The sequence below is a fragment of the Vipera berus genome (assembly GCF_964194415.1).
Source record: "Vipera berus genome assembly, chromosome: 3".
Classification (NCBI taxonomy): Eukaryota; Metazoa; Chordata; class Lepidosauria; order Squamata; family Viperidae; genus Vipera; species Vipera berus.
Window position 1 is genome coordinate 21,469,872 of NC_138204.1, and position 12,836 is coordinate 21,482,707.

General features: G+C 40.7%; 1 protein-coding gene across 2 annotated transcripts in view; it reads left to right on the forward strand.

The window, feature by feature from the left end:
* The first annotated feature begins 416 nt into the window (after positions 1 to 416).
* Positions 417 to 12,836, forward strand: part of B4GALT5 (beta-1,4-galactosyltransferase 5) — a 68,034-nt gene continuing 55,614 nt past the window's right edge. For both annotated transcript variants that reach the window (XM_081322860.1, XM_081322859.1), the window contains exon 1: positions 417 to 779. In XM_081322860.1, coding sequence (XP_081178986.1) covers positions 665 to 779 — 115 coding nt within the window. In that variant the 5' untranslated portion in view covers positions 417 to 664. The remainder of the gene's footprint in view (positions 780 to 12,836) is intronic.

Genomic DNA, 12,836 nt, shown 5'->3' on the forward strand with positions numbered 1-12,836 from the left:
TTCATTAGTCTGGAAAGCCGCTACCAGATTCCTTCTGGTGTTGGAGTCGAGTCACTAAGTCATAAGAAGCCACTGAAGCCACGCTTTGAAAGAGCAGGTCGAGCGAAAAGAGCCTCCGAAATCCGCCAGAGCAGAGCGCGGTCGGTGACCTCACTCGCCAAGGCCACCCCTCCCAGGCTGCCCACGAGACCAGGAAGAGCGAAAAGGGGAGTTTGCGGACGGTCCCTGAGAGGTGGCCGGACGAGACCGAAGGAGAGCGCCAAGAGAAAGGTCCGCTTTTGACGCTCCGGAGAACGGATTTTGCAGAGAGCCCCTGAAGGCCCCGATTTCCCCGCCCTCGACGGCTCCTCCCCCTCCGTTTGCCGGTGCTTCGAGCCTCGGGAGCGGCCAAAAAGAGGGTATAAAGGAGGCCGGAGGGGCGCGTCGAGCGGTGCTGCTGGCCGCCGCTTCACTCATGCAGCGCCGTCGCCGGAGAGGGGGATCCGCGCGGAAGCACCGGGAGAGCAAGTGAGGCAAGGAGGAACGACCCCCCGCCGATACACCGCCGCCGCTCCCGAGTCAGCCGTCCCCTCAGTTGACTGCGCCGCCGCCATCCGCCTCCTTCCTCTTTCTCCTTCTCGCCTCAGTCTGCTGGTCTGGAAGCGAGGCGAGGAGGGGGCGGACCATGCGGTGGAAGCGGAGCCCCTGGAGGCTTCCCCGGCGCTCGCTGCTGGCCGCTCTCTTCCTTTTCTCGCTCTCCTCCTCGTTCCTCTACTTCGTCTATGTGGCGCCCGGCATTGGTAAGGGTCGCGCGGCGCCGGAGGGGGAAAAAAGCGGGCAGGCGCGGCGGCTCGGTTGTCTCTGGGCTGGCGAGGAGGGGCGGCGCGCTCGAGAGCAAGACGCGCTTCCCCGCCCGGCCTGCTTGTGTGAAGGAACTGCGGGAGAGGGAGAGAACGTCGGGCAGCCGAAGGCGCCCGGTGTGGGGTGGGGGGGGACTTTTGAGGAGAGGGGAGCGCGATTTTGGCGCGCCTGCGCCCTCCGTGGGTGGGGGGGGGGAAAGAGGAGTCTAACGGTAGCGCAGGAAGGGGGAGGAGGATACTGAGGTGATGAGGGGCACCCCGCCAGATTCAGGCTGCCGCTGTTGCAGCGCGGGGGGAAAGCGGCTGTGTTGCCCACCCTTTCCCTTCCTTTCTCTGCCTCCCGCCCGCTCCAGTTGCCGCAACCAGGGGTGGGGGCTCGGTGCCTGGGATTTCTTGCCTCTCTTTTCCAAAAATTTCGCCAACGGGTGTCGCGGGATCGAAGCGCGCTCTTTTCTTTTCCTTCCTCACAAAACACATTTCCTCTTTCCCTAGTATGTATTGGCGACATGGACTCTTGGAGGCTGCCCTCCCGGCTCGTGTTTCCTTTTTTTTTGCAGCTCACGGGAACTCCCGTTTCTGAGCCTCGGGAAACGAGAGTTCTCTTAGGCTGCAAAAAGGAATATTTATTTTATTTATTTATTTTTATTTTATTTTAATTCCATTTATATCCCGCCCTTCTCCGAAGACTCAGGGCGGCTTACAAGCTTAGCTAGCAATATACTTTGCTAGCTCCTCTCTGAAGCGGTTTTCCTGTCATTTGGGCATATATGTATGTCTGTAGTCCAACCATAATACAGTCGTGATAAAAAAAAATCTTTGAGTAATGTCAGGTTTCTTTTTTTTCTTTTTAGTATATATTCTGGTATGTGGGACATTTTGTCATTTAAGATAACATCTCTCCTTTATATATATATATATAGCTCACGGTGGTGAACATACCTAATACTTTCCCAACAACAACCCTGAGATAGAGTGACTGGCCTAAAATTATCTAGCCAGAACAGTATCAGACATTTCCCTGACATCAGCAGAAGCATTTTTTTTATCTCTTCTCTCCTTAGTACTGTGTTCTTTTTACATTACTATTCTCTGGTTTATTAAATTTTGCCCCTGTTCTTTTATCTTTGACCTTGATTAATTCAGCTCTTTATTCCTTTAAATTCTACATACAAAATGGAAGGGAAGGGGTGGGATACTATTTAGGCATTGAATTGGGAAAGTGAATTTAAAAGTATGTTTGTATTTCACCTCCCCCTTTTTTTTTAACAAAAAAGCATCATGAAAGTATTTGCTGGATATATTTCTAGCCCACATTAGTAGGTAGACAGTATAAAAACACTGGAGGTAGAGAAGCCTTTATATTGACTGCAGATTGTGATCAGAGTTGGGTCAAGTGATGATGGTTAAAGTAATGCTGACTGCTATTTTCTCCCTCCCTTCTCCCTTTGTCTCATACTACAGTATCAAGTGCTAGTATTCTGCCCATAGTCAATTGTTAGTTAGCTTTTGGTTAATAGAGATGTTCTGTTGATCTTCAAGTATTTCTTGCAAATAAGTTCTATTCACATAAGCTAAAATGACTTAGTTTCTTTTATAGATCTTGCTTTTGGGGCTGCTTATACTTTATGTGAAATAGATTTTGAGAAGTTTCTCATTATTGCTCTCTGGTGTTCATGGATATTTTTATGTGGCTTGAAATTACAGAATTCAATCTAAATTGGTCACATTTTACTGTAAATGACAACTTTATTTAATGCCAAAATAATAATTTCCTAGAGATGAGTGGTAAGCAACGCAACAATAATGGCTTGAAAGTATAGTGTTCCTATGCAAGCACTTGCAGATTAAATTTGGTCTTAGATCTAATTAAATACTAGTAGCTGTCTGTCTACATGTCTCTGTACTATAAGATTGCTTTCTTAGTCTGGGTGCCCTGTAGATGTCATAGAGCATAGACTATTCACTCCTTTAGGTCATATTAGGTGAGGTTTGAGTAAGAGAACAGGGAATCAGAAATTTGGTATAAGAACTACCTAAAATGATAAATTGCTTTTACATCAGGAAAAAATTTCTAAATAACAATTTTCCTGATATTATGATGCTTCTTTATAAGATGCAACATTTAAATTTAATTTAGTTTTTATTGGTGTTTTAGAATAGAGCATCAGATCTAACCATTTAAAGTGAAGTCTCTGGTGTAGCAGACTTTTTCAGTGTAATAAAAGACAAGCTGAACATTGATAATATTTGCTTTATTAATTGATTACTTTTTGGTGAACAGTAGTGTTAATTAATCTTAATTGATTATTTTTGGTTAACAGCAGTGTTACACAAAAACAACTATTGCTCAGGACAGTGGTGTATAACCCCCCGTCTATCTTGTATTCTGTTGGACAGAATATCCAATAAAACTGCAGATAGTTTAATTAGTTTGAAAGTTACCGTATATTTTATTTCTTTTCAGCCTGCATTGACTACAAAATAAATAGGCGATATCTGTGTTAACTATGGACAATTTAGAATTATTTATTAAGACTTAAGAGTTTTTCTTTGTGGTGAAAAATAAATTCTAAAATACACTTAAAAACAGAATGAATTAATAATTAATTTGTAAACAAGTGCAGCAATAATTGCCGTAGAACAAGTATACTTCACAAAGAGGTACCTCCTTATATGTGTTGATTCTCATTAATAAGGTTTTTTTTAAGTTTGTTCCTGGAGGAAAGGCATATTCTCCTATTTGAATTACAGTGGCCTCTGAATGTAACTTTGTTATATGAGAGCTGCTCTAGAGATAAAAGAAGTGTCCTTGAAAGCAAAGCTTATTCGTACTGTAATAATACTGTTCTCAAGAGAATTACATAATTACTTAAACTTCCTTTTTGTCCTATGTAGATCTTGCTGCCTATGATTTTAGATGAAAAATTTAATAACATGCCATTGTTAGATCTTGTGTCATTGTTTAGATCGATTGCTGTAATATAACATGTATGTGGTGACTTTTGTACCAATACTTTCAATCTGAATTGATACTCTTTTATTAATTAACTGTTTGGGTCAGATAGCACAGGAGAACAATATATTCTTGCTGTTAGATTGGTGTATAGATTTAGTTAATCCTTTAGTTTATTTTTTAAAATTATTTTCTTAATCTCCTTTTTTTCACTAATTATTATATTCATTATTGCCTATAGGTGAAGGGCCTGCTTATAACTTGCATCGGCTACTACAGGTAGTCCTCAATTTATGACCACAGTTGAGTCTGAAATTTCTATTGCTAAGTAAGACAGTTGTTAAGTGAGATTTGCCTCATTTTACAACTTGTTAAACAAGTCATCACATGGCCAGACTCAATTTTGCAACCATTTTTACAACAGTCGTTAAGCAAATCAGACTTTCCCAATTAACTTTGCTTTTTGGAAGCTGAATGGAATGGTCATGAATCACACTCTTGTGACCAGAAGACACTGCAACTGTTGTAAATGCAAACCAGTTGCCAAGTGTCTGAATTGCGGTCACTGTCCACGGGTTGGTGTAAGGGTTGTAATTTTGAGGAGGAGGCATAACTCACTTTTTCCAAGGGTGTTGTAACTTTGAACCACCATTAAATGAATGGACATGTTTTAAAAAAATTTAGTATCATTATTAACACTTTTGGATCTCCTTTCCTTTGTTAATTTTCTTTTGCACTGAGCATTGATTCTCAATCTTTAGTATAGCATGAATAATTTATAGAGAACACTAGTGTGATATGCTCACTAATCTCTTTATAGAAATAGAAATATATTAAATGTTTTGAAATATTGAAACAATTTCATTCTATTTCTCTTGATTTTTTATTTTATTTTTCATTTTTCTATATGTTAATCTTTGGATATTTTAAACATATTTTATATAATCTGCAGAACCTTTTGTTTATATTTAGTTCATATCAGTGATTCTTGATTTATTCCATGAAATCAAATTTGAATATATTGCTATAGAAAAGACACTTTGAGAATGAACAAGATATCTGTTTTTAAGCACCAACCTACTATTGTTTGTTTAAATCTAGATTTATATAGAACTCTTCCCTCTATGAATGGGATACAAAGACCATCGTCTCTGTTTCCTGGAGATGTATACATGTCAAAAACAATGTAGATTAAATCTCCAGCGAAGCCAGTTTAGGAAACAGCTTTAGTCTGAATTTTTTTCTATTATAATAGGATTCAACCAACAAATGTGTGACATACTATCTTGTGTATGCACAGTGACTTGACCTGACATTGTTGGTAGTGCGGTTTTCTCTTTGGCAGTTCCTTGATTAAGGTATTATTTTCTGCTTGACTTTTTGTTTGGTATTAATCCCTGCCTATCTGACTGCAGGCTGTTGGAGAAGGTATATTATGTCTTTTCGTTCCCTCCTTAGCTTAGAATACAAGGAAACTGAACATCCTAGACCAGGCTAAATTAAAAAAAAACCACTAGGGAATTCCTGGAAACATGGCATTCAGACAAATCAGCCATCAATAAGGTAAAGGTAAAGGTTCCCCCGCACATACGTGCTAGTCGTTTCCGACTAGGGGCCAGTGCTCATCTCCGTTTCAAAGCCGAAGAGCCAGAGTTTGTCCAAGGACGTCTTCCGTGGTCATGTGGCTGGCATGACTAGACGCCAAAGGCGCACGGAACGCTGTTACCTTCCCACCGTAGGGGTCCCTATTTTCCTACTTGCATTTTTACGTAAATAAACCACATTTACAAGCCAGTCAAAAGGTACAGTAAAGTTTAAAAAAAAACAAAAAAACCCACCAGGCTACAAGCTTTCCAGCAGCCTGCACCCATCTAAGCAGCGAATTGGATGCACAATTCTCTATAATAGGGGTGTCCAAACTGAGCAAATTTAAGACTTGTGGACTTCAACTGCCAGAATTCCCCAGCCAGTTATGCTCTGTAACGTAGGTAAGGCTGGAATCCACATCCATCTTCTCACAGGTGATATCTTTAATTGAGACTTTAAAAGGGCATTGAGATCTAAAAGCACATATGAAAATGAGGATGGTTTAGGCATGAATAGACTCATATTAGGAAAAAAGGCAGGCAGTTATAATTGTGACCCAGGGAAGGAGATGTATAACAAAAAGACTGTTGTCTTTTTTTGTTGTTGTTAGCTGCAAAGTTGTGTCCGACCCATCACAACCCTATGGACAACGTTCCTCCAGGCCTTCCTGTCCTCTACCATCTTCTGGAGTCCATTTAAGCTCACGCCTACTGCTTTAGTGACTCCATCCAGCCACCTCATTCTCTGTCGTCCCCTTCTTCTATTGCCCTCAATCTTTCCCAGCATTAGGCTCTTCTCGTATGGGTACAATAACTGACATTGTAGTACATTATGATAGTATCTTCGAATGAGTAGTATCCTGTTTAAAAGAATGCAGATTAAGGTCAGAATCAATATTGTTAGACACATTCCGGTGGTAGAGGTCACAGGATATATATCATGTTCCTACTTCCAGTTTGCCATCGTGGCTGCCGCAGCCGCTGAAAGACAAGCTCTGTCTTCTGCGTTCAGTTTTGCTCTGCTGTGGGACCCTGGAAAGGGTTGAGAGTTGCCCTGTAGGGGCGACAAGCAAGGAGAGGATCCCCGCTTAATCGTGGGAGGGCGGTAGCCCTTCCGCTTGATCCGGAGCAGCCCTCCAAACTGGCGGACGAAAGACTGGCCATAGAAATATGGCTCGATAAAGGAAACTTTGGTTAGCTAAAACTTGAAAATTATAAATATCAAATGTTAAATTTATTTTTTTTTATTTTTTTATTTTTATTTTAATCCCATTTTTATCCCGCCCTTCTCCGAAGACTCAGGGCGGCTTACAATTTAAGCACAAACCAATGTGCTTAGCAATAGCCTTCATTCTATGTATATGCCTGCTTATTAGGGCTTCCCCCCCCCAAAGCGGCATTATTACAAAGTCAGCTTATTGCCCCCAACAATCTGGGTCCTCATTTTACCTACCTCGGAAGGATGGAAGGCTGAGTCAACCTTGAGCCTGGTGGGATGCGAACCTGCACTAATTGCAGGCAGCTGGTGTTACTTAAGGAGGCATTAGCCCACTGCTCCACCAAGGGAATATTGTTTCCTTTCAAAAACATCTTAACTGTCTACAGACTGAGCATCCCTACTTCTCAGCCATCCTACACATGGAGTTATGGAATTTTCTCCCTCTGATTTTCGGGCCATGAAAAAGAAAGGGGAAGATAGGAGATTTCCACACCACGAAAGAATAAAACAAGGAGCTTTTACCATTACTTTGCCTATCCCCTAATACAATTCCCACTGTTGAATAGAGCTACCTATCCAATTTCCTAGCTGTACCCACCAAGGGCTGAAAGTGATGCTTGTTTTTTGAGAACTAGTAGACTGCAGCTATTATTAAGAAACGAATTGATTATTAGAGGGCTCCCTAGTAACCTGGATAAACAGAAATGCCTCAGGAAGGAAACAAGAAGGAAAATAAGGATTGTTGTCATTTAAGAAAGAGGTCTTCATCAGAAAGGCTCTTCTTAACAAAGTCATCTGCCCTGCTGCTGGAGGACTGTGGTCTTACACCTGGAGAAAATGTGTGCTATAATCTCCCCTCCATCAGTAGCAGTGGCTGATGATGTCTGGAAGGCATTAGTGGAGGAGAGAAAGGAGATGATCTTAAGAAGATGAACGAAGGACGTTCTGTGTAGGCATTATATTCCAAATTCTGACCCTGGGTTACAACTGAAATTCATGTTGCAGGTTCCAGACCCAGGGATTCGAGGAAGAACCATGTATATGCATGTCAAATATGTATATCGTGGCCAGTAACTTTCTGTCCATATGTATTGATCCTGGGAGGTTTCAACAGGAATTAGACTTTGTTTTCCAGACATTTATTGATAAATGTAACAATGCCCTATCTATGAGGGTGTTAAATGAATTACTGATCATGAATCCAGATCAGGTTAGACTATAAAGAGAAGCAGCTTGGCCAACTCAGACTCTCATCATTGGAGCAGAGCTGACCCAAGCAAAGGATAATCTACTGTCAGCGCTGAAAGCTTTGTACCCATTAAAACCAGATTGGTGTAAAATTGCTTGTTTCCAAAGATACGATGAGCATGCTGGATACTATTATTTGAGAGTTTTATTAAATATTTCTTATTTAAATGGATATTTTCCCACAACACCAAGTAAAACGTTTCCAAAAAGGTTAGCTGTGAAATTATATGTAAAAAGAAAAGGAGAAAAAGTCTGCAAAGTGCCAATATCTCTTATGTTTATTAAACAAAGATAGTTGTATGAATGACCATACATGCCCTATAATTAAATTATTAATCTAAATTACCTATTGGAACTTAAATATGTAAGTTAGTATATCTAGTTATCTATACTTGTTTTGGTGTCAATATATTTTTAAAGTTATTATCTGCCCATAGTCACTGGGTTGAAATGGTCAGCATATCAATTAAAGAAGATAACAAATGCTCTTTAGAAGGCCAGATCCTGAAGCTGAAACTCAAAATATTTTGTCCACCTAATGAGAAGGAAGGACTCACTGGAGAAAAGCCTAATGCTGGGAAAGATTGAGGGCAATAGAAGAATGGGACGACAGAGAATGAGGTGGCTGGATGGAGTCACTGAAGCAGTAGGCATGAGTTTAAATGGACTCCAGAAGATAGTAGAGGACAGAAAGGCCTGGAGGAACATTGTCCATGGGGTCGTGATGGGTCGGACATGACTTCGCAACTAACAACAACAACAACAAAGTAGCCCTTCAGTTATTTAAAAATCCAAATATGGAACTCATGAAATTGGATGAAAATCTCATTTTATTTAAAAATAATGTCTAGTTATTTTCTGTCTCTAAATGAAGGGATCTTATCTATTAATATTCACATGTGCTTAGCTGCTGAATGGTCCATGATGATTTACAGTCTTAAAAGAGTAAACTTTATTTCAGAACTACACTAACTCAATAGGCTTATTGCTCACAAAGCAAAAACAGTTATGTAATTCTAGTGGATTATTTGCTGTTAAATTAGTTTCAGGACAAAAGAAATGCCTCATGAAATTGAGGAAAATGTCATGTTTAAATATTAAATCCTCAATAGTTTTAACTTTTTTTTATAACGGCAATATTTAACAAAAGGTCAGCAAACAATTATTATTTGGTCTGAAAACGTCCTGTTTGGAAAGCTCTTTTATGTCAAGGATTTAGAGAGAGACTGTGTGTGTGTGAGAGAGAGAGAGAGAGAAAGAGACAGAGAGATATATTTTGTAAAAGGAAAATGGGGAAAAATGCATTGGGGAAAATATAGATCCTTATGAGCAAAAAAATTATTCTGGTAGCATTACTGAAGTTCTGTAATGTTCCTTTGAAATTTTAAATGGAAGAACTTTTATCTTCAAATCCAAATATAAATATTTAGGTGATTTACTTCATTCTTTATTGGCTGTTTTCCTGATTAATTGCCTATAGCTAGACCTTAACTTATAACTATAATTGAGCCGAGAATTGCAATTGTAACTCATGGTTGTAAGTTGATGCACCCATGTGACCAGAAGTAATTTTCTGGCCTTTTTTTTTTTTTGCAACGGTTGTTAAATGAACTTATTCATTTGAATAGGAGCTGGGTTGTTGTTTTTTGCCAGAAACCAGCAAAAAAATCACAAATTATCCTGGGACTATGGAATGTCGTGACCATTCATACAGCTAACCCACCTGACAAGTAGACAGATGAGCTCACCATTTACAATGACTAGGGACGCGGTGGCTCAGTGGGTTAAGACGCTGAGCTTGTCGATCAGAAGGTCGGCAGTTTGGCAGGTCGAATCCCGAGTGCCGCATAACAGAGTGAGCGCCTGTTACTCGTCCCAGCTTCTGCCAACCTAGCAGTTCGAAAGCACGTAAAAATGCAAGTAGAAAAATAGGGACCACTACGGTGGGAAGGTAACAGTGTTTCGTGCGCCTCTGGCGTCTAGTCATGCCGGCCACATGACCACGGAGACGTCCTCGGACAAGCGCTGGCTCTTCGGCTTTGAAACTGAGATGAGCACCGGCCCCTAGAGTTGGAAACGACTAGCACGCATGTGCGGGGGAACCTTTACCTTTAGGGATGTTTTATGGGCTGTAAAGCACAAGTTGTAATGGTTGTAACTTCAAATGATTGTAAGATGACCAGTCATTAACAAGGACTACTAATACTGTATTTCCCATGCTTCAGGCAATTTTAATAATCTAAATTTCTGAGTTGAATGTTTATTTTCCATTCTTTTACTTAGGCTATAAACATTTGGAATGATTCTAAGGCAGTGTGCTAGAACAAATTCTCAAAAGAATGTATTATTTACAGTTAGTGGTTTTTTGCTTTGGATCATGGTGACTGACTCTTTAAGTGGATGGTATTTGGAATGTGTTTTATTTTGGAATTGAAATAAGAATTAAACATCTACATGAACAAAGTTCATTTCTTGCAAGCTCACATTAAATCAGAAATTTAAAATATTACTGGAAGCCATTTCTATTCTATGAAGTTTAAAAGCCTACTGCTTAAAAAGAGGAACAGAATAGAAATGAGTAAGTTTGAGAGGCATACTCCACTGTTTTTAACTGAGCAAAAAAGGGGGAAAGATGTTTGTATCAAGTTGTATAAAGAAGTAAACGTCTTTTATTCAAAAGCTTTATTTAAATAAAAATAAATGTGCATCATAAAGAATATGTATTTCTCTATATGTAGTAAAGGGGATAGCATTTATTTAAATTGATCAAAATTTGTTAGTGATTGTTAACTTTAAAAGCTGAATTAATTGCTATAGAAATAAAGGAATTTTTTTCTGTAATGAAGATTAAGTAATGATTTAAAGTATGTGTGAAGAACAATTAGATCTCACTTTTCCTTCTTTCTACAGCAGGCATGTCAACCTGCCAGCCTGCGGGCCAGATGCGTCATGCCGAAACGACGCCCACCCCATTGCCGGCAATGGGGAAAAGTCACAATACGTCATGTGATGTCACGTGACATCACAAGTTTGACATGCCTGTTCTGCAGCTACTTTGATTTTTAAAAGTCTGTCAAAAAAAATTTATAAGATTGAGCAAGAATAAGCATTTGGGAACATGCTGTAGGTTCAGGCAACCAATAAGCCTGATATAAATGTATAAATAATTACACGAATACAACCATGACAATATATTCAATGCAAGATAAAATTGTCAGAGTTACAGTTATGCCATAGCACGTGACAAGTATCATTTCATGCAAAGCTGCTCTTTGCAAAACAAAATAGAACAGTGCAAATAGACCTGAATGAAACTTTGCTTCTGGGAATTCAGTCTGTAATTTTAACATCGGAGAGACAAAAGCTGAGTTTTAAATAATTTATCGTACCATTATTTAAAATTGAACTATAGCGATTTTTTTTTACCATGGTCTTGGGAATTTTTTACTAGCAAACCTACCTTTATGTGTTGGAAGGTTAACCATACTGTAGATTATGGTGCAGTTCTATGCTAGAATGATTTTGTGCATATTACTGACTTTTTTCCTATATATTTTATATACTGGTTTAAGCTATATGATGCTGCAACGGACAAATGATATCGGCAGCTGGAATTCATCAGTGTGGGCTTCCTATTGTTAAATGGTGTAGCAAGATGCATTGGACATTGAGTATAACCGAAAATCAGCAATAAAACACTTTCAGCCCTGTTGAACTCTTATATCATGTCAGTAACTTTACATAATTAAATATAGTCATTGAAAGTTACTGTAATTTCATATTTCTCAAGATTGATTCCTATGTGATACAATCGTTCTGAAACGATATTTGTATTCAGTTTGAAGGGGTCTGTCATAATCACCGAAATTTTTTCAGGAAACAAAAATTTTGAAAGAAGTTGCCCAATCATATAATGCTATCAAGAGGAAATTCATTCCTGATTTACATAGTGAATTGATACATCTTACATGTCAACATTTTTAAATAAAACATCAAATAAATTATTTTCAAGAAATCAAATGTTTTTTCTTTCTCCAAATAACGGGAAAAAATAAGTAAATATCTCCAGGCTTTTTGGATTTAGTTTACTTTAGCTTATGTATGGCATAACTGGTGCTATTCCTCTATTTCAGGAGTAGGCAACCTTGGCTCTTTTATGACTCGTGGACTTAAATTCCCAGAATTCCTGAGCCAGCATAGTTGCCTACCCCTGCTCTATTTGGTCAGAATGTTGAAAATAAGCTATATTGTGTCCAGTTGTAGGTGATGTACCGTATATACTTGAGTATAAGCCGAATTTTTCAGCCCACTTTTTGGGCTGAAAAATTCCACTTCGGCTTATACTCCAGTCAACAAAAAAACTTACCGAGGACTTGTGTGCGGCCGAGGCTTTGGTGCTTCCGGGATCGCGCGCACCTCTCCCAAGCCACCGCCGTCCGGAGACCTGCCGAAGTTTGGGGAGGTTTGGGGAGGTGCGCGCGCACCTCCCCAAACCTCCCCAAACGTCGGCAGGTCTCCGGACCTCCGCGCCCTGCCTGCCTGCTTCTTTCCGCTGCGGAAAGAAGCAGGCAGGCAGGGCGCGGAGGAACGGAGACCTGCCGACGTTTGGGGAGGTTTGGGCGCCTCCCCAAACCTCCCCAAACGTCGGCAGGTCTCCGTTCCTCCGCGCCCTGCCTGCCTGCTTCTTTCCGCAGCGGAAAGAAGCAGGCAGGGCGCGGAGGAACGGAGACCTGCTGACGTTTGGGGAGGTTTGGGCGCCTCCCCAAACCTCCCCAAACGTCGGCAGGTCTCCGGACCTCCGCGCCCTGCCTGCCTGCTTCTTTCCGCTGCGGAAAGAAGCAGGCAGGCAGGGCGCGGAGGAACGGAGACCTGCCGACGTTTGGGGAGGTTTGGGCGCCTCCCCAAACCTCCCCAAACGTCGGCAGGTCTCCGGACCTCCGCGCCCTGCCTGCCTGCTTCTTTCCGCAGCGGAAAGAAGCAGGCAGGCAGGG